This window comes from Macrobrachium rosenbergii, chromosome 12 (genome assembly GCF_040412425.1).
Source record: "Macrobrachium rosenbergii isolate ZJJX-2024 chromosome 12, ASM4041242v1, whole genome shotgun sequence".
Taxonomy (NCBI): domain Eukaryota; kingdom Metazoa; phylum Arthropoda; class Malacostraca; order Decapoda; family Palaemonidae; genus Macrobrachium; species Macrobrachium rosenbergii.
This window is the reverse complement of record NC_089752.1, coordinates 31,669,810-31,693,883: the sequence shown is the minus strand read 5'-3', so window position 1 is coordinate 31,693,883 and position 24,074 is coordinate 31,669,810. Positions and strand designations below refer to the sequence as shown.

The 24,074-nt window shown below is 34.3% G+C and overlaps 1 protein-coding gene across 1 annotated transcript in view; it reads left to right on the top strand.

The window, feature by feature from the left end:
• The window catches only part of LOC136843606 (proton channel OtopLc-like), a 228,025-nt gene that overhangs the window by 82,747 nt on the left and 121,204 nt on the right, over nucleotides 1–24,074 (top strand). The window contains exon 2 of the mRNA XM_067112095.1: nucleotides 10,443–10,508. Coding sequence (XP_066968196.1) covers nucleotides 10,443–10,508 — 66 coding nt within the window. The remainder of the gene's footprint in view (nucleotides 1–10,442; nucleotides 10,509–24,074) is intronic.

Genomic DNA, 24,074 nt, shown 5'->3' with positions numbered 1-24,074 from the left:
CTGAAATACTTCCTCCCAGTGACTGATTAAATGAATTTGACCGAAACACCACTGAAACGCAGCGTAATACTATGTGCCTATGAAGAAGGTACGCTCTTGCGTATCTTGAAGTGAAGCAAATTTCAGTTTTAAACGAGATATGCTTGAAAATGAAATGTAACTTTAAATAACTCAGACTGAACCTTAAAGTTAATTGCAAAGTACTTTCCGCTTACTTTCTGAACTACTTTCCTGATGATAGCATATATTTTTTTTTTTTACCAGTAAAAGAATATCCCAAACTGATGTGGATAGCCAGTACACGCACCACTACCACTACTATTAACGATAATAATAACAATTAAAAGAAAAATAATAATAGAGAAGCAAATCCACAGCTAAGTATATGTACATATAAAGATAAATCAGTACAGATAGCCTTCGGGAACTTGTTCGGTTCCCCTTTTCAATTGAAAGGGGAACCGAACAAGTTCCCAAAAGCTATCTGTACAGATTTATCTTTAAATATAAGTAAAATATACATAACCGTGGCTTTACTTCTCCATTTTAAGACTAAATGCTACTATGAGTATTTTTTAATAATAATAATAATAATAATAATAATAATAATAATAATAATAATAATAATAATAATACAAGGTCAAAATGATGAGGTGAAGTTAGCAGAAAACAAAAATCTCCATACATTATTAAGAAAAATACTTGTAAAAATAAAGTATTAAAGAAACATAACCTATTTTGCACCATGGAAAAAAGACTATTCCCTTTCCAATGACATATAAATACATACATGCATACACACATACATACATACATATATACACACACACACACACACACACACACATATATATATATATATATATGAATACCTTATGTTTCACAGGATGAAATGTAGCTATGTATAAGGCCCAGCGTTATAAAAATAGGCATATTGGCAAATATGGCTCTACTGGATTCCTTGTACAGCGTTATCTTATGAAAATCAATAACAGTACTTGGCAGTGTCGGCTGGATGGAACTATGAGACAGGAGGCTGGAGATGAGAGGAGATTTGTGGAAATATAACCATAGGAAAGACTATGTTGTAGAATTTCCGTCCCACAGTGTTATAGGCGAAGAACATATATATAGCTAATTCGTGCATATAAATTAGGACGCCAGAACTCAGTGAAAGTGAAAAGATTTATCTAATCGAAGTTATTTTTTAACAAGACACTTCATCCTTCTATTTTTGTGATCTACTAGAATTATTTGCGACATGAGGAAAGACAATTTTTTTCTGCCCGACTTCCATTGTACATGTCTGTCACCCTATAAATGGTACATAAAGGTATCTTTCACCGATCCTGATTTAAAAAATAAAATTATTTATTTTATTTTTTTTTTTTTTTTGCGAACACAAGAGATTCGGAAATAACTAAACAAAAAGATAAGACACATTTATTCTTCGGGGTTCGTCTGTGTGCACATATGTACATTTTTTTTATAATACGTTACAGAATTTACGGTCAGGTACCTTCCGATTTCATGAATTCCTAAAGCCACAGTTCTGAGCTGGATTATCAATAAATTGCAGCTTTGAACTGGAAGGAGACGTCCTTGCGAACTGTAATGCACTGCATCAAAATTCTCATGGAAATTGCGCTCCTGAACCTATCTGCAACTGGAAGTTTAGTGATTTCGAAGGAGAGGATGAACATAAAGGCATACAAACTTTTTCACTTTATGTACATAAGATATATATATATATATATATATATATATATATATATATATATATATATATATATATATATATATATATATATATATATATATATATATATCTTGTAATTTCCACAATGGTCCGTGGATGAAGTATATAATAAGTCCTCACGTGAAAATGAAAGGAATTGGTACCAAGACTTTCAACTTTTATTCAAAAGTCATCTTCAGGGTACTCAGTACCCTGAAGATGACTTTGAATAAAAGTTGTAAGTCTTGGTACTAATTCCTTTCATTTTCACGTGAGGATTTATTATATATATATATATATATATATATATATATATATATATATATATATATATATATATGTGTGTGTGTGTGTGTGTGTGTGTGTGTGCATGAGTATCAATTTATGTATAAATATGAGTGATTGTATGTAATCATAAACGTACGTGCATATTAGCTGACACAACAGAAAGATGACAAGACAGGTGCGGCTTAGCAAAGTCCTTTCCTGGAATGACAAAGATGACAAGATCTAAAAAAGAAAAATACGTCCTGAATAACTGTGATTGAACGCAATTCAAGAGACCTGTATTAGTGATATTACGTCAACGCTCGTGGCAGTAACCCTTGAGGACTCATGGGAAATTCCTCTTTTTTATTACTTTTTTTTATGGATCCTGGTTTTCCACTCCAGGTGAAACGATACACGTCATTATTATTGTCATCAATGAGAATTAAAATCTACTAACCTGAAAATATTATCTGTCAAAAGAAAAAAGCAAGATAAATTAAGATAGTTCTTGATAAGGGTGATAAAAAATTCTTTGAATTAAAGAAATGAAAACCATTTATATGGTTTTATAGAGTTACGAAATTTTACGGAAAAGAAGTTCTTTCATAAAGTGTATAACTCGAAAAAAAAAAGAAAATTCTTAATTGTAGCTACACACAACGCAGAGTTTATATATATATATATATATATATATATATATATATATATATATATATATATATATATATATATATATATATGTATGTATGTATGTATATATATATACAGTATATTATATATATAAAGATATAATCCACGAAGGAAAGGGAAACACTGGAGTACTGCGAGGCCTTTCGACTCTTTCGCCCTTTACTTAGCAGACTGAAGAAAAATAAAACTAAATTTACAAAGAAAGCTCATATAAATGACAGATGGGGATTATAAAGGAAAAATGTGTACCTGGAATCCAACACAATTGAAGAATTAGTAGAACTGCCAAAACAGGGTTAAATATTTAAGAGGTTTTACAAAGGATTAGGATCAACCGTTCAGAAGCAGGGACTGGACAATTTTGGCAGTTCTAATAATTCTTCAATTGTGTTGGATTCCAGGTACACATTTTTCCTTTATAATCCCCACCTGTCATTTATATGAGCTTTCTTTGTAAACTTACTCTTATATTTCTTCAGTCTGCTAAGTAAAGGACGAAAGAGTCAAAGGGCCGCAGTACTTCAGTATTTCCCTTTCCTTCGTGGATTTTATCTTTATACATTCATCACGTTCCATATTTTCGTGATTCAGTCATTCATACATATATATATATATATATATATATATATATATATATTTATATTTATATATATATATTTATATATATATATATATATATATATATATATATATATACATATACAAACACACACACACACATACACACACACACACACACACACATATATATATATATATATATATATATATATATATATATAAAACTGTATACACACCTAAAAGTGAATTACGCATCTTTGTTTTTAACCAGATGTTCATTTAAAGATACACCGGATCTTTCCTATATAGTGACTCCTAACAAGGCTCGGAGGTCGTTATCTAGGACTGATATTTCTTGGGGGTCATTATCTAAGACTGGACTACTTGGAGGTCACTATCTAGAAAGATCCCCCGGATCTTTCCTAGATAGTGACCCCCCACAAGGCTCGGGGGTCGTTATCTAGGACTGATGTTTCTTGGGGGTCATTATCTAAGATGGCACTACTTGGGGGTCACTATCTAGGAAAGAGCCGAAACATCAACAATCCAATCTATCATCACAAGAAAGACGAACACTAGGATACCCAGACTCTTTGAAATGCCATCGCTGCTTTGCGGCAAGTAAATAATTTTCAGCTGATATGCTCCAGACACTTCAAAAATTCCTGAACAGACAAACAGTAAATATTATAGTATACTTCCAAAGATTATATAGACGTTATCTCTTCTCAAGTAGCAAGGGGAAGGCCAGAATGCCCGATTTAAATCTGGAAAATAAAATATTGAGTACAAAGAATATTACCAAGTAATATTAATCAAGATGTGATATTCCATCATGTTCGGCGAGGAACGTCGAAAAAAACCAAAGTTACCCCTTATTTCGTTTGGAATTTCCCGTTTTCGTTAGCGACAGTCTCGTTTGCTATATATGGGCATGGGCACTTCTCTCACGAACACAGAGAGTGCTATAAGTGCTACAGGAGACTGAGCGAGATCACACACAAACACACACATACACGTGGGTTTTATATGTATAACTACATTTCAACAATGATGTGGCGCTAAAAACTAAGGAAGTTATTTATTTTGAACATTTTATTTGCTAGATGAACTGCTTGTCTTTTTTTGTGTTAACAGCTGCGATTGATTTTGTTCTGGATTAAAGCAGAAGAGGTCTCAAGAGGGGGAGATATGCAAATACCGTACTGCCGTAAAACTAACGCTTTGCTCAACACTGTATAAGCAAATAATAATAATAATAATAATAATAATAATAATAATAATAATAATAATAATAATAATAATAATAATAAAAAACAAGAAAATTAGAGATTTTTGCGCTATGGTGCACCACGAATTTATAAATTAATAAAAAATTTTCATTCCCTTTACCTATACTAAACGATATGCAAATACTTTTAATTCTTACGTCAAAAGGGATGTGGTTTAACCTCTCATGGCCCATATTCCTAACCTACAGTACCCCACCTTTAGCTATGTCTAAATTAGCAGAGGCTCATGAGCCTTGGGCGAACACGGTTCTGCATCAGCTGTTTAAATATGGATGTAGCAACGAATAGTCTTGTTTTTGCTTTAAAACCAACTCCGGATTTGGGAAATGGCTTACCGTTCCTAAATTTACGTCAGTCAACGTCTACAACTTCCCCTACAGAAAACGGTAATTTCGAAGAGAACGGGGTATGTGTAATCAACACATTCTGCCAATGAGTAATAATTAGTGAGAGAGAGAGAGAGAGAGAGAGACGGGAGGAGGTGGAGGCTCATGAGGGATGAGGGGATGGGTCTCAGCCTTCAGACCGACCTTGCCCTTTGAACACAGTAGGCGACATTTATGACTTCCTACCATAATCTAGCTTAGAGTCTACCAGCTTGAGAGAGAGAGAGAGAAAGAGAGAGAGAGAGAGAGAGAGAGAGAGAGAGAGAGAACAGCTCAAGCCTAAGGTTTTGCATAACGGTGTCCTTGTCTAGAGGCAAGGACCGCGCGAGGCTGATGATAGTGCAATGAAGGTATATAAATGAAAGTGGAATTTTTGAAGAGTAGCAAACGTCGAGTACCAAGAACAGTTTTGCTAAGTAATCCTGATACGTGTTTCTTGAAGGCGAAAATGAAATGCTAATAATCATTTTGCCAAATCGATTACCATTTTATTTCTTATTCATTAGAATTTAATTACGGTTTGATAGTTAAACGAAACAAAACTCCACTGTATATTCAACAGCAACCACCAGCGAGACATACACACACACAAAAAAAACACACAAAAAAAGACCATGACTATCGCAAAGGTGAAGGTGATATACACACAGACATACGTATATACTGATTGCTGCCATTTAACATATACAAATAAGGAAAATTTTTAGGTTAAAAACCTTTATACGGGTTCATTCACTGCAAGAATGTCTCAGCTTCGCAATATCGAATTTAATTCGTTAATAAACAGAAATAAAATTATACAAGAAAATGAATGAGAATGTCATATTATTTCACCGGACATACGAATTCTGAAAAGTATTCATAAAATCTCATGGACATCTCAGCTTAGAAAATCTGCTGATTACACCGGGGACCACTCAATATTTTTTTCTTTCATGCCATAACAAGCTTGGACTGTGTTAATAATTCGAGAAAATTTCAGGGCTGTTGAATTTACTTATAAATGCATTTAGCTACACAAAGAAATACAGATACACATACATATACATACATATATAGATATACATATATATATATTTTTTATATATATATATATATATATATATATATATATATATATATATATATATATATATATATATATATAGTCCTCATGAAGGATGGAACCATGAGGTGATACACTTTCGGTTTTCAACATATCTTTTGGATGAGGTTTCTAGTCCCTTGAGGTGTCCCCAGATGTAATTTATTAAAGGGCTTATATACCTAGGGCGTTTGTCAGTCTTGGTCCTAATTACATCACACGACCAAAAATTAAATCTACTACACCACAAAAAATATACATAATTTCCGGTAAAAGGAACCTTAACCTAACGAAAACTCTTTACATGCAAAATCAAGAGCACAGCGAATGACCCACCGGTAACTCTACCAGTAAACAAAAATTTATAGGGCTAATGCAAAGTCTAGAGCGTTCTACAATTATAAGAAAAAAGAAATTATGGGTCTATGTGCTTACTGAAGCAATGCGAAACCCGTTCTTCGAGATCAAGTTCTTTCGTGGGCGTAATCTCGAACCAAGGTAGAAGAAGAAGTAGAAGGGAAGAAAAGAGAAATAACGTTATCTTTTCTCTATAATTATCACCAACGGATCCGCTGAAATTTTCCCTAATTTTCAAAGCGTTTTAAGTGTTTTTGCCCTTTAAAATTCGTTGGCATTTGCGTAAGGCAGCGGGCATCGAGGATAGATATACATGGTTCGGATAAGCCTAGTAGAACAATTATTAAAAGAAGTTAGAACCTTTCCTATGTTTCTTTTAAGTTACAACGTGCCGAAAATTTCCACACATTTGGCTGCTTCACATAAATCTCTGTTATCTATATAATAATATACATGTATATATGTGTGTATATATATATGTATGTATATAACTTTTATATATATATATATATATATATATATATATATATATATATATATATATATATATGCGTGTAAATGTATATGAGAGCCTCATGTAGACAGAGGACCTGGAATCTAAAGCTGAGAACGGATCACTCTCAGCAGTTTCAGTTAAAATACACTGAACCTTTGTTGACCTAAGCCTTCGCAATACGTACCTGGATGTTAGTCGAACTGAATGCTTGCAGTTGGAAATAGAGACGGGCATGTGGCTAAACGATGAATTGTCATGTCTAAACCAAGATCATTACTATGAATTTTCTTTGTTTACGAGTCAATATTTTCAAAAAAATCGATCTTGAATCTTTCTGTAATCTTCAAGTTGATCTTTCCAACCGAATAATTTCCCGACCTAGATTTGCCAGCAGAATATTGCACCAGTATTTACAGTGACCACGCGACTTACACGTGGGCTACAACTTTAACTTTATTCACATGGCCCAAAGTGCAACCTTACAAATTATAAGTTAGAAAATACTACCTAACGCCAAAAGTCGAACTCTCTGGTATCATTAAAATCTAAATTGTATCTAGGTATGAACATCCTATTAATTCTTGGGTTGGGTGTGGAAGTGGGCGTGTGGGGGGGATAACAAGTCGTTATTGCGCTAAATATGGGATAATTAATCTCCTGGCTCTGTCAGCATTCGCAAAAATAGACATCGTGAATACAGATTCTAGGAAGGATTTGCTTTACAATCATTTCTCCGCAATCCCCTTATACAGATTTATCCACAGATTAAAGAATTCCTTAAATGCACGAGCGATGTCGATTTCTCCTTCGCCCACGGGAAATGCAAACATTTTCCAATTTCAGGTCCCAATCTTCCTCTTCCTGGCCCTTCCCCCTTCTTTTCTTTGTTATGCCAGGTTTGGGTTAGCTAAGGTTGATGGGGGTGTCAGTACTATCAGCTTATATATAAAAACTTCCAAAACTTATAAACAAAAATGATACTTTTATAGAAGCATGACAAAAGTCTCACCCGTGAAGAACGCTGTGTCAGCTCTAAACTTGTGAGTAGGAATGGCATCCCACGAATGCGAGTAAAAAATGAAATATAAAGACAAAAAAGAAAAATGAAACATTGACGAAAAAAAAAGGTAAAATGATAAAACTAGACAATCTTGAAAGTGGAAACCCCACGACTGCATCTGAACCCGGATGAGATCATTCTTATCCCGTGCTGTTCGAAAGACGGTTGTGGAACTGTTGACACCACAAAAAATCCCAGAATTACAAAAACCCAGCCTGGTGAGGCATGATTATTACCCCCCCCCCTCGCAATATGGTCATGAGAAGACCTTCACATATATTTTTTAATCATAGTCAGCATATTATACCTTATTAGATTTTATATTTTATTATCTGAGTGAGTGGGAGTGTTGATTTTATTACTGTTATTATGTGTGATATATACTGATCAGGTTTTGACATTTCTGACCTCTATCTTTTTCATTTCGTGTCAAGAACTTAGTAAAGACTTTCATCAGCGTCATAGACCGTGGGGCACGAGAACAAGTTTATAGCATTAAATCTGTCAAATAAAGCAATCCTGACGATAGTCAGAGGAGAGTTGCTAAATTGGCCCCCCAGCCATATTATTCCATTTTTTTTATAATAATTCGGGTCTTACTGTGGTCGCTCCTTCGCCCCACCGAAAGTGATCTGCTGTCTACCATGGTCTAACCGAGCTCTATTTAGAGGAACTGGGATGCCATACATAATGTGATCTCTTATTATTGATGTCTATATAACTTTAAGCATTAAATAAAAAAACATGCTACTTCTATGGGTATATAAAAAGCAGTCTTTGTCCATAGCACAGTTCATCTTGGCCGTTTCATTCCTGAATTTTTCTTGTACGGTAACCCGATAAGACTTATTAAGAGAGATAAAAAAATAAAGAAAAAACTGGTCTGACCAGCAACCTAAGGCCTAATCGCTTCCCGCTATTCTGGCTTTACAAAATATCGGTCGTTTTCTTTTCGTTTTAATGTAGTGGCCCTCGGGAAGCAGCGCAGTACCCGTTTTCTATTGCATGCTAAATGATTCCCATTTTCTTTCGTAACTATACTACAGGACGGGCCCCTTAATATTTAGGTCATTCATAGAAGCAACAGCACGTGCTCTCACAAGGCCAGCTTTATATAACAACAAGAATAACGCGTTGTGATTCTGGGACTCCTTCTGAATAATAAAAAAACGAACTGAAGAATTATAGTTGAGTGCTACAGTGAGAGATTATGAGATGTGTCCACATGGAAAACAAAAGTAAAAAGATTCCAATTTCTAAAGAAACGTTTCTAATGTTTACATAAATATGTTTCCTCTGGTATTGACAAATACTCGAAATTATGTAGGTAAATTTTCTCATTATGGGTGTCTCTATATCAATTTCTGACTGAGTGTTGCTTGATCTTTTCATTATAATTTTAATTTATAATGCATGTAGTACCTGTTACTTAAGTGATAATTTAGACAACTTTAATTTTAAGCTGTTGTGAAATGATAATTGCTTAAAGAAATACTCTAATAACTCGACCAGTTTCTGTAAGACAAACCATTTTAATTTACCTGTCTCTTTAAAGATATTAACACTTTTCTATAGTTTACTGTAAATCTCTTGTCACCATGTCTTTCTCTTAAGCTATTCCTTCGTCTGACTTTACATCTGTAGTTGTCAATTTATCCGCTTACCTTGCCATTTGTGTCTCTTCATAAAATAATACTTTCGTTGATATTTTCAAAGCAAAAATACTTCTAATCTTCTGATAGTCAGCCTTATTTTTTGGTGTCCTTTCGAAATAAACTACAATTCAATAACTCATTCTCTCTCTTTCTATGGTTATTCTCACTTCTTTAATTTGACATGTCACTTTCAGTTATTTGCATTAATTTCTTAGCCACAGTCATCATCTCTCTTATTAGTTAAATGCATTGCTTTGCTTATAATATTTAACTGCTTACAACAATTTTGTTCTGCTGTTCTTTAACCTTAATTTTTTCCTCTACTTCCCCATACTGACTTCATAACTCACAACCTTTCACAGAATATTTGTCTTTGGCTTGCAATTCCCTTGCTCTCATTACCCTTATTTGCTATTTATCTTCGCTGCATCAAAATGTTCATTCTGCTCTTTTGCATTTACCTTAAAAATCATTACGATTCCCTGTAAGTTTTTCTGGTTAAATTCCAAACTTTTCTCACGCAATCCTCACTGGGCTCTTCACCCTTCGCTCTAATGTTTCTTTCTTGTATTCTTTTAAATTTTCAGCTTCTCTTACAAACTATTCTAACACTTTCCATAGCCTGCTTACAAAACCTTAAATGTACCATATTACTAAAGCAGATGTATTTATTTCTTCTATTCAAACTCGATTTTCATAGCATTAGTTTCCTTTCCCATTTTTTCATTCTCCAACTCCTTCATACTTCCTTTCCTCTGACCCAATTCTCTTTCACACGATCGTTTACTGATAGTTCTCTTGTTTTTCTTTTTTTTTTTTTTTTTTACTCCTAAAATCCTTCGTCCCCGACCAGCTGTCGAACTCCCCGTCCTGGAGGAGACCGCCGTGGGGACCCGCCTTCTTGGGGAGCGAGCGAAAGGTTAGAAGTTGGCCAATTTTTCGGTTTCGTCAAAGGCGACTTGGTTTTAATCACTCATCTAATCTTCTCATCGCTCATCGAAAGATCATTCATTCATGCTCGTTCACTCTCTGGCTGAATCGCTGGATAGGTTTCATGGTCAATATTCCTTTTTATTCAAAAAGCATGTTCAGCTAAAATCTTATAATTATCCTACTCGTCATTTTGTAGATTCGGTGATCAGTTTTTCAGTCACCATAGAGCATGGAGTTATCATTACTCTAAAGAAATTCATAACTAACACAGCTGACAGCCATTTTGTAATATAGTACAACGTAGAAAGACTAACGATTTTACAAGTTTATTTTTTATTTTTTTTATTATTCTCAAGTCAACATTCATCTTTTTCAAATTCCTTGCTCATTATAAGTTCACATCTTCGAGGATTATCTTAAAAATTCCCCACAGTAGTACTTTGGCTTAAAATTCACAGCTACATTTTTGCGGTTGCTGCTTTAAGAAACTTTATTTAAAATCGAATAACAGTAGCCAACTCATGCTAACACAGAAAACGACGGAGTATAAGTTCGTTCTTTATGTAACCGAGAAATCTGTCAGAAAATATTACAGATAGTCTCTTAAACTTATTTGACAGCTTTAACGTGTAAACTGTCCCCTGACTGGCGTAAATCTTCATTAGTCCTGCCGTGATTTCTCTTCAATAAAATAGACTAACCGACTAGCTCTTCCAAACACAATTTTTATAAAACTTCAATGACTCCTATTTGTTGGAATGACGACCATTCTTTATCACTAACAAATCCATAACTACTAACCATAATAATGTTTTGATGTAGTCTAAGTTATATATATGTCTGATACATGAAGAACTAAAGCTACTAGGAATGCTGAAGTCACTGCCAGTGCAGGTGTCATCATAAATCCCCGATGATGTTGTAAGTATGATGGATTTTTTATAAGATGTTCTTTGCATAAACCACCATGTTACGATTATATGCGCACTACACAAGGAGTTTTTCCGCTTTTACTATAGAATTGATAAGACTATGCAGCTTGTACGACACAAAACAGAATTATTTTTCAGAGTGCACAGGGGATGGTAGTAGCTGTATGTACTCCAAAATGCTATTTGGTGAACAATTAGGTTTTTGAATTTTAATTATAAATTATACGACACATCTCATCAGGTCAAAGCAGTCGCCATAACCAGATTTTCTGTTAAAACTTTGGCAACATGGCTTATCCTTGAACTGACAGATCCAAAGACCACGGATTTAAATAAGGGATTACAAGGGCAGGTAAAAAATTCAAAAAATGTTAATTGTCGGGAACAAAGTAACTCTTTAAGGGACAATAAAGTACTGAATATGTACTGCGTATTCCTGTTTTGTGTCTCTGTTAAGAACAGTTCCTAAATTGGAATTCATTATTTAGAAAATCACATAAAAATTGGGTCTGTCTTAATCAAAAGGATAACTTCAGTCTGATTCGGCTTACTCGTAGTAATATTGTATTCAAATCTGAACTTGCGCATGCGCGCGCACAAAGAAACACACACAAACACATATTACACATACACACACATATAATATATATATATATATATATATATATATATATATATATGTGTGTGTGTGTGTGTATCACTTTCATAGAAACATAGTTATCATTGATTACTGACATGGTTTGACATTAATAATGTTGTGGCATATATTTTCTTAGTGAGGGATTCCTTCCTCCAGCTGTCACTAACAAGCAGAATAAAAAGAAGTGCTACAGAACAGAGAATAAGTCAACCAAAATCATTAGTATTATAACAACTTTATTCTTAAAATACATAACATACAAATATTAGTATTCACCATCCAATCTTCACTTCCATAAAAGAGGGATAAGTCAACACTCCGCAATGGAAGCGAAGTACGGGAGTTGAATAAGAATGAAAGAAAAAAAGGGTTGAAGTTGTTTAGATGAATTGTTTGCGTAACAGACGAGGAGCAGTATGAATAGAAAGGTAATGATGTGTGGCGATACATAGAAAAAGTGGTAATTGATTTGCAGTCACTAAAATGGCGTTACAACATCTAGGTGATTGACTCCGTAAGGAAAAAAAAATGGTTTAAATGGAAAGTTTTACATAAGAAAATCTTATATGTATATATATATATATATATATACATATATATATACATATATATATATATATATATATATATATATATATATATATATATATATATGTGTGTATGTATAAAATCATATAACTAAATACATAAATACTGTACGTGTATTTACAAATATAATTATATAAAAATGTAAGCATTGGTGAAAGGGTTTTTCAGAATGTTTTGAGACGGTTCGATAATGTGGGAAGAATGGAGAACAGTCCTAAAAATGATGGAAGACGAAGAGGCATACCTGGAAAGTACTGAATACATAGTCCAAGATTCATCCATTAATGTATGATTGCTGCAGTGACCATTGTCCTTTCTTATATAAAGCCACCTTCTTATATGGGAAATGGCCTAATACTGAGCAGTATATATATATATATATATACATATATACAGTATATATATATATATATATATATATATATATATATATATATATCAATTTACATTTATATATATGTATATGTATATTATATATATATAAATATAAATATATTAATATATATATATATATATATATATATATATATATATACTCTATATATATGTATATAAATATTATATATATATATATGCACATGTGTGAGTAAAAAGGCATATATATATATTATATGCACAAGATGCAATCTCAGGCGAAAAAAGACAATTCAAAACTGAGTTGCAGTTCATGAACACAATCGGACATCTTTCGCAAAGTTCAGCATTAACTTGTTCAACTGACATTTATGAAAGATTATAACGGAGTTTTCGTGGCTTTAAGAGACAGGCGTTCATAGGTTGGAGTTTTTTTTCTGGCGAAACTTCATCTAAAATTGGTTGATCTTTCAAAATGTTAAAGTTCTCAGAATGATATTATTTTAAGATAAAGTTATGATTAAAACTGGCTGTTTAATAATCTGTGTTCGCATCGATATATGCACAGTAAGGTCAATATACGTATGTATGTATGAATTTATATAATATATATATATATATATATATATATATATATATATATATATATATATATATATTTAGTATGCACATGGGGGTTATGTGGGATACTACTTTTCTATTACAGTACACTCGTAAATAATATTTCAAACACACCAGGTCTTTTGTATATAATACAAAATTGCATCAATATGTGGACCTGTGGCCCATTATACACACAGGATACACGTTACATCTATCTCCTATTTGACCATATACCAATCAGAAGATTATAGAGAATGTGAAAGATAATCTTTCGTTATGACAGCTACTGAGAAGACTGGGGCGCCTCTACATATATAATTATAATAACTAGGATGTTTCGTTAACAATAAAATGTGAAGTGGATCATTTTCGTCAAGATTTGATTTAGGCCTAATCATCAACATATTCTCTCTCTCCCTCTCTCTCCTAAAATATAAGAAGCGGATATCATTTCTGGGATGTTAATAAGAAATAAATACTGTAACCTTTGTTCATATCTACAGGTACATACTGTAGGTGGAATACATGTAGTATAGATGCAAGTAGATACCTAAGTGTGAGTGCAGGTATTTATCCAAAGAGCAGTCCATTTACAGATAGAGATGAATGTACGTACAGATAGACAGGTAACTAGCTAATGATAGATAGATCAGGTCAATGGGTACCTCGTCATACTGATTTATTGCACCGAAAATCACCAGGTCTCTGAGTATAATTGACAATGGTTAAAATCCAGTCGTCCCTGTAAGATTAGGATTTGCAGAATCCTTCTCTCTTAACTGTAGTTGTCCGATGAGGCGGTCATCATAAAAAGGACCAGAGAACTGCCTCGGAGCGCCGAGCATGCAAACTGCGCGTATATACGCTGAACTTGACAAACACCTGATCTCCTTGAATAATACAAAATCTGTGAGGGAAACATGTCGGTGGACAACTAACAGTAAAACAAACATCAGCAAGTGGGCCTCAGGCCAAGGCTGAAGACACAATCGCTTTTAGGATAGAGGCAGTGTTAGGCACTTGTATATATATATATATATATATATATATATATATATATATATATATATATATATATATATATTATATATTATATATATATATATATATATATATATATATATATATATATATATATCGACATACAGAGAGAGAGAGAGAGAGAGAGAGAGAGAGAGAGAGAGAGAGAGAGAGAGAGAGAGAGAGAGAGAGAATGAGGTTCCTAGCGTAAAAAAGTCTAGTCTTGTCCCTCACCTCACTTACTTCACTAGGTTGGAGGGAAGAGTTGCTGATGGGCTGAGATATAGCCCTTACACGGAAACAAAAAAAAAAAAAAAAAAAATAGTGTCAGAGCATTAAACAAAACGTAAAAGTGCTCGGCAAGAACGGGCTGTCGGAGCCTCTACTCAACTTCTACTTTTGCATAAAGAGCTTATAATCCTGAAAACAACATGGCTCTCGCAAATGCAGATAAACAATATATATGTATGTATGTGTATATATATATATATATATATATATATATATATATATATATATGGGTGGAAAAAGATGTTATAGAACGAGTACAGTTAAAGTAAAATAAAATATATGAAATTCAGATTTCAGATTTCAGATGAAGGAACTTTATACCATTGGAGTCTAGAAGTGAATGCATTAAAACAATCAAGGTGTTTTGTTTGGTTATAGTATAAAAGAAATAAAAAGATATTTTTTCACTAGTCCCGAGTTAGAAGCTACTATATTTCAGACAGACGTAAAAAATAATATTGATCTTCAAACACTGAACCCAAGAAGTTAAATGAAATGAAATGGTGAGGGAAATCTCACTGGTATCGTGCGTAAAACCAAGAAAAGAGTAAAAACAATGTAAAAGGTAAACGCTTTAAGCCTCGAAAATTTAATCAAAGAGTTTCATGTTATTACGATTCAGACATAAAACAACAGAAAATAAAATGAAAACTGAGTCAGATATCATTCGGCTTAAAAGTAAAAAAAAAAGTTAGTTGCCTTTGGGCAGCAGACATAAAAAAGAATAAAAATGTTAGATGACACAGGATTACATATAAAAAAAAAAAACAGATATCGTTGAACCCTTCAAGTAAACTTAGGATTTGCTTGTTTCACATAGTCAAAAGACCTAATCAGTTTAATTAATGCCATCAGGTCTCCGACGCAAAACCAACTTCAAAGGAGTTCTTTAATTCAAACACAAAGCATGAACTCTTAAGTCAGGTGTCCTGGTGCCTGTTACGCAAAACTAACAACAAATATTGAGCCATGAGACCTCATATATATATATATATATATATATATATATATATATATATATATATATATATATATATATATATATATATATATATATATATATATATGGCACTACCCCTCAGACATAAAACACACACAATATCAATGAGCTGTTTGCCTTTATACCTTCACGTACAATTAGGTTAGATACCATTAGGTTCCACAAGTAAAATTAAAAGACAGATGTCACTGGGTCTGAGGTATAAAAACAAATAGAATGCGATGCCATTACGCCCCAGAGGTAATATTAACAAAGCCTGTCTGCCCTAAAACCAATACCACAAGTGAAAGTGAACCCTATAATTTGAAATCATTGGAACACTTGAAGGTATTTAACCTGTCGAAGCTCACCGCAACTCTTGCCCGGAGGTCTCTATTGCCTAGAATCTTAGTCTTGGTGTCTGGACAGGTGCACTTCAAATGGTGATTACCTGTGCCGGACTTAGCTGCTATGTCCAGTAACTGGATCTTGTTTTATTGTCAGTATCTTGAAACTTGAAACAGAAATTCTCTCTGTATATCTAAGTCACTCACCACAGGTACAGACAGACTCGCGCGCGCACAAAACTAATGTATGCTGTACCTTTGACTAAAACCACTTTTGTACTAATGAATACCTCATTGTCTTCCAGAATAGGTAGAGAATTGCAACTTTCTTTAGGTATGAAACTCTATGCTCGGAACACCAGTCGTTAAGAAATGCAAAACTAATGTAATCTATGAGGATTAATATAGTTAAGCTTGCTCATGGCTTTACAGATACTAGAAACAACTATATTACAAACTATTCATATCTTCACTAGTATTGATAAATCAAATTTATAACTTGGCATTTAAAGAGAACGCTGATGGAACTACGTTACGCATCTCTTACAAACGCTTTTCCTGTGTTCTGATGACCGCTAAATAAATAAATAATGAAAAATAACAGGCTACAAATTAACAGAACCTAATTATAATCTATATTAACCATATGGATGCCAGCCATTATTTAGCCTTGAAATTTTTCCAGAGAACGGGTTTTTGGCCGATTCAGGTCTTAAAAAGTTGATGGCAAAGGGAAGGGGAGGTTGACAGTTTAGGGGCACCGTCAAACTACAATTATTTACGTGAGCACACACACACACACACGCACGTACGGACACACACACATATATGTATCATATTAGATGTATGACGATATATGTGTGCTTGTGTGCAATTCTATATTAGTTTCAGGATTTACACCTAAGACCGAAGCCTCTTCAACAGGCTTACACGGTGCCTATCATTTTTTTTGTAACTGTTTAGACGATGTTTAAGGTGTGGTCGTAAAACCACACCTAGAGCTTCTAATCAAAGGAAGGAATAATACACCAACCCTCACAGAGTGCCTGTACAGTATATAGGAAAAACCCGAGGCAAAGAGCCTTTATAAAAAACGATATCACTTTTTCAGGAGCCACCGCTCAACACTATTATTTATGGAAAGGCTATGAAGAAAGCCGGTTGTTAAATCTTGAAACTTCGTTGATCGAACTTCTAAAATCTACTATTTCTGAAGGAGTCGATTAACCTGAAACTCTGCAGCGCCCAATCGCTCTTTTTACTTTGCACTAGTAACAGCACCACGAACAATGGCTAAAACAACAATCTCATATCTCATTTTCTCCATAAGAACAGGTGCTAACTGCCCCATGCTCATAAAACTGACCGAAAGACAAAGAATCCCCTTGGGCAAGGAAATAAATGACTTTTTGGGTTCAGACACATCTAAGGGTCACGTGCCCAAAACGACGCTAAACCAGACGTCCACATGGGTTGACATGAGGCGAGACACAGGGCAGAGAAGTGCCTGGAGGAAGACTCAAGAACTCTGCTGAAGTAAACAGGCGCAGCCGATGGTTACTATTAGTTAAATAAGTAAGGTCAACCAAACTTTAATTCGCTATTTTCATTATCATGGACTTCAGTACAGAGAAAACTGTCCTTGGAAGCAGGTTTTATTCCATAGTGATGCTATACAAAGGATTTCTCGTGTCTCCAGCCAAAACTAGACCACGTCACCGAAGCCTAGCTCCTTATTGTAGCTTTTGCTAACTCAGAGAAAAAAAAAAACCTGTTGCTACACAACTCCAAAGCCTCATGGCTGGTCCTCAACAACAGCTGCCTCAAGATATGTGCCATAAGACTAAGACTTGCAGACCACATGACCCTCGACAGGTTCAAAAGCCTTTGGTTAATCAATGGCGTCCTTTGAATGATGAAACCTGTAGAGAAATTTCACCCAAAAACACTTATCGTATGTATACTTTTTGCGGAACCATATGAATGGATTCCAATGTCGTTGGTTTTGCTTCCTCGTCAGCATGAAAACCATATGTCTATAAAAAAAAACGGTATCCCCTTGGATACAATATTTGTGTCAAAACTACACATGACTAGACTATATATATATATATATATATATATATATATATATATATATATATATATATATATATATATATATATATATATATATATATATATATATATATATATATACTCTTCTTCGTTTTAACGTGCCTTTTCCCATTTTTATATGGGGTAAGCTATATATATATATATATATATATATATATATATATATATATATATATATATATATATATATATATATATATATATATATATATATATATGACCACTGCGATTCTTTTAATAATTTTTGTAATTAGTAAAGCAAGCTGTCTGCTCATTAAGATGTTTGTCTCTCAGTCCCTCTAAGGCCTGAAGGTCCAGCACTAATTTGTAAACCCTTTTTCTATAGCCGAAGGACGTTACAGCGACTATAGCAAGACTCCCAGTAGAACTGGCAAACTTTCCATAGAAATAAGGCGAGGAGGAGGAGGAGGAGGAGGAGATGGGAAGAAACCTTCAAGTCTGACTGTCAGATCAAAACCAATATTGCTTCGTTTCGAGGAGCGTCGTAACGGAAAAGTCTACGAATAGAATGGAAATGAAAAATATTCCATTATCTCGCTGATTAAATGTAACGATTGTCTCCATCAGTATTTTATGGGATCAAGAGTACCGGATGAACAACATCCTTGCTCAGAGACCACCACTTAATCATTCAAGAGCTAAGGTGGGTTTGTTTATCATTCAAGAGCTCAGGCGGGTTTGTTTGTCAGTCCGACCAACGAGCAAAAACACCTAAGGTAACATTCAAGGACGCCATAAGAAAACGGAGTTTTTTCAGGCAGATGCAGGATAGAGAAAAAAGACGAAGGTTTTACATATCGCAGAAGCGAGTATTTCAGAATAATGGCAAAGCCGCCAAGGTCGAAGGTAAAATCAATAATATGACAAGGATGATATAAACTACGAATGGTGATAATGATGATGATTACGATGTCTGAAATGGTAACTATTTGCTGCAGCCAAACTAATCACACTAATTTGCAACATATAACAAGTCTTCGCCATATTTTTCACCATCTCCAGGCTTGTATCCTTACCTATTTACCTTCTTCAATGCAACTGTGACTTAATTGGGCCAAATTCATGAAGAATTCCTAACAGTAACTGTGTGTGTGTGTGTGTGTGTGTGTGTGTGTGTGAGAGAGAGAGAGAGAGAGAGAGAGAGAGAGAGAGAGAGAGAGAGAGAGAGAGAGAGAAGGGACTCATAAGATGAATAGGACAGACACGACAAACTGTTCAGTATTAAGAACTCACTGACATAATTATAACTATTTATACTACATTCTTATACACTCAAAATCACATTAAAATTCTTGCGTTTACCCCATACCATTAAAATATAACCTACCAACTCATTAATACTTGCATACACACACACACACACACACACACACACACACACACACACACACATATATATATATATATATATATATATATATATATGTGTGTGTGTGTGTGTGTGTGTGTGTGTGTGTGCGTGTGTGTGAAAATATATACCAGGAAAGTTAAATTTGTAAAAACACATATGGCTAAACATTATAGACCAGAGTCACCCACGAAAAGGAATAAAGCAAAATAAAATAGAACCTTTATTTAATGCTAAAAGGGTACCTGAGTTGCGAGTTACAAAATCAAATTTCAAGAAGATCATAAACAAGAACATTACTTGAAATTTATATTCACCTTTTATGAGACAGGACCGCGAGAGAATGCTGTTAATAATTATCATAATTTTTACTCCTCTTTAACGTAGCGAGCATTTCTTCACTTTACCGCAATTTAAAGCTTAATTCATGCACATTGCCTGCTCAAGAAAGTAAAAAAGCATGAAAGATCTTTAACAAAGTAAAATATACACAACTAAAGCGTGAATGAAACTTTTTTTTTTTAGGACAAAAACCGGTACTAGTCCAGAATTCGTGTGTGTTTGCGAGTGTCTGTGTGGTGCTTGCACGAGTGTGCTGGGTGTGTGTCAGTACGTGCGTATGTTTCTAATGTTGAGGAATGGACCTGACTGACCAGAATCGGCGTTGTGTCACCAAGGGGCAATTGCATCCTTCACTACTTCACCGTTACTTATGTACATTTTTGTTTCTTTGCTACTCAAGTTTTCCATTACATATTTCTCTCTGTTTCATTATACCTCATTTCTCTTCGTTCTGTTAATTTATTTTTTTCACAACGAAAGTCCTTTGAACGGTAAATGGACAGAGTTTTCTCAGGGAAATAAACACATTAATAAAGAAATGAAAACAATAAACAAATAAATGTATATACAATTAAATAAGGCAAGAATTATCAGCAGTATCCAAATCGCAATTACGATGCTTATTCACACTGTAAAATATTTACTTTCACGCTGAAAAACAAAAGAATTGACATATAGTAGTAGCTACGGTAAGTTTCAATATTAATATGCACTCACGCACGCACTTCCTCATACTCACAATTATATATATATATATCCATAGTCATCCATAAGAAGGTGAGCACTGACCTCTAATGGAAAAGAGCGTATGGTGGAATGTATACATATATGAATGTGTGTGCGTGAAAGTCAAAGTGGACTAAACGTAAATTGTAAACAGACAGCATAACATTTTTTGATATTATTACTTCGTATTCTTCCATGCCCTCATTACTGACTTTAATGCTCCATCTTATTAGGTGTTTATACTTATCTATGATGTTCCTCCTTATCTCCTTCCTTATTCCTACGTTTTTATTCTGTAATATATTTCTCCTCTTTCTTTGGGTTCTTTCCTCTCAGCTTTTCTCGACTTTCTTTTCGCGAATTCCTGAATAAATGTCGCTATTCTTCTGGCTGATATTGAACCCGACTTCGGTTCTAGCAATGAAAACCTCCACGTAATGGTACTTCTCATCCGGTTTCTAGCTGTTATGTGACTATTATTCCAGACTGTATCCAGCCAGTACCTTGTTTTCTCTTCTGTGAGAAACCATTTTACAGGTCTCTTCCTCTGCATTTTTTTATTTCACCCACGCGGCAGGCAACGTGAGGTAGTGTGAAACGTGAGCCTTCAGTAAAACGAAAAAAGAAAAAAAAAAATCATTATAGGGAATGAATGCCAAATAAGGTTTTCAATTACCATTTTTTTCGATCACGTTTTACGATTCAGTATAATGACTTATGGTACCATTATCTGGGCAATTACCAGAGATATCCCAAGCTCCATTAGAACACCTTCTTTCATGCTTCAGAGATGGCAAAGGTTAAAAATAAGCAACACTTGTGCACTCGTAAAAATGGCAAGCACGCCAAGCTAGGATGGAAAAGGGCTTACTTGTGGCCGCGTCGTGGAGTCGGGAGGAACGTTCTTTTACTGTGGCAATATTTTTACTTCTTCAGAAATCTAACATTTTTCCAGTGTTAAATGGCGATTTCAACATTAATACAGTGTACACAATCATGCATGTAAGCGTGTACATGTGTGTGTATATATATATATATATATGTATATATATACATACATATATATATATATATATATATATATATATATATATATATATATATATATATATATATATACACACACACACATACACATGCACACACTAAAACGCAATTTTTAGTCATATATTTATTTTTTCAAAGTATAATAACAGTAGTCTGTTGGTAACTAACTCCCTGTTTGGCCTGCTGTCGTCCAGTCCGGGTCTGGCCTCTCTCATCACTGGCCCCAAATAATAAGTTTGGAGCAAAATGGGGGTATCTTGTTCCGACCATCGGTAGGGTACATGACGTCCCTAGGGTCTAGTCCTCTCTCATATTATCGTCAAAACGTTACCACACACACACACGCACGCACACACACACACACATATACACACACATATATGTATATGTATACATATATTTATTCATATATATGTATGTATATGTATATATATTCATATACATGTATGAGAGAGGACTAGATCCTAGGGACGTCATGCACCCTACCGATGGTCGGGACAAGATACCCCCATTTTGCTCCAAACTTATTATTTGGGGCCAGTGATGAGAGAGGCCAGACCCGGGCTGGACGACAGCGAGCCAAAACAGGGAGTTAGTTACCAAAATACTGCTGTTATTATACTTTGAAAAATAAATATATTACTATACATTGCGTTTTAGTGTGTGTGTGTATATATATATATATATATATATATATATATATATATATATATATATATATATATATATATATATATATATATATATATGAGCCTCGATGGTTTAGTCGGTTACAGCAGCAGCTTCGGACTTCAGAGGTCTGTGGCGCGGGTTCAAACCCGCAGCCGACTGATCAAGAGAGGCAGACACTTTGCTATCCGTGTAGACATCCCGGGATTATATATGTAATCAACGGATAGGTTTGCTTAAAAAGCAAATGGATGTTACAGACTAAATACACACAAAACAAAGCCACTACAACACCTTCTAAAAACATAGCAAACATCTCACACGTCTCGAACTCTCGCCATACCCGCGCAATAACTTCTCGCTGCTGGGAAGAAAGGGCGTTGGGTCGGGTATGATACATGAAACATACGTACCGGGGTCTAAGCGATGTCAGGCAGGGCAGCCGATCGAGACCACAGGTCTACCCCAAAGCCAAATCAAAAAGTCCTTCAAAAGAAGGCATCGTGCTTACCCCATACAAAAATGGGAATAAAAGCACGTTAAAAGAAAAAGAAGAAGATATATATATACATATATACATATACAAACGCAATTTCATCCTGAAAATAATAATAATAGCAATAATAATAATAATAATGATAGTAATAAAATAATTGCCATGGAATAATGACCATGATAACAACAACAGGAAAAACTATAACAATACTGCGCCACAAAGTTGCATTAATGAAGAACGTTAAGAAGCATCTATACCTCTCGAGGAACAGGAAAGAAAAGAAAAAAGAAAAGAATAAAAAGAATAAAAAGGGGACAGCAGTGCTTTGGGCCAGCTCCAAATTCACGTGGCCGAACAGGATGTTGGCGTGTGCCGCTTCTCCCTCTCCCGGTCATAAAACCTCCTGTTAGAACCACTGAAGAGGTTTCCGGACGCGAGAAACGATTTTGCGTGCGGTTGCTTGATGCAGAATGCAAGGACGTTCTTATGCATACAATGATCTGTCTGTCTGTCTGTTTGTCTGACTGAACAATAACCAAAACTCATTTGCTGATTACTTTCTTCCATATAATAATAATAATAATAATAATAATAATAATAATAATAATAATAATAATAATAATAATAATAGGACAAACATCCCACAGAATAGATTATGCATACATTCTTTGATATAACTACAAAAATGGAAAAGCCTACGATAAAATATACAGCAGCAGGTATCTAATAGTTAATTCTTTTAATAGTAAATTTTTTTTCTTTCTGTTTATTTTTCGCCGTAAGAAATTATCCTAAACATAAGTTAATTAGTGTTTTAGTATCAAGAACATCAATCAGATTACGAAAGAACTGGACAATGCAATCGCTTCATCTTAAATCCATTTGTTTTTAAAATGCGATGACGGTAACGAAGTTCAGCACAGAATTCGGCAGTGGGAGCCTATACTTGAGCCACTAACTGCACCTTCAAATATATGATATTCTTAAAGTTCTTCTTCGTAGGAAAAGGAGCTGGCGAGTTCTACAAAAAA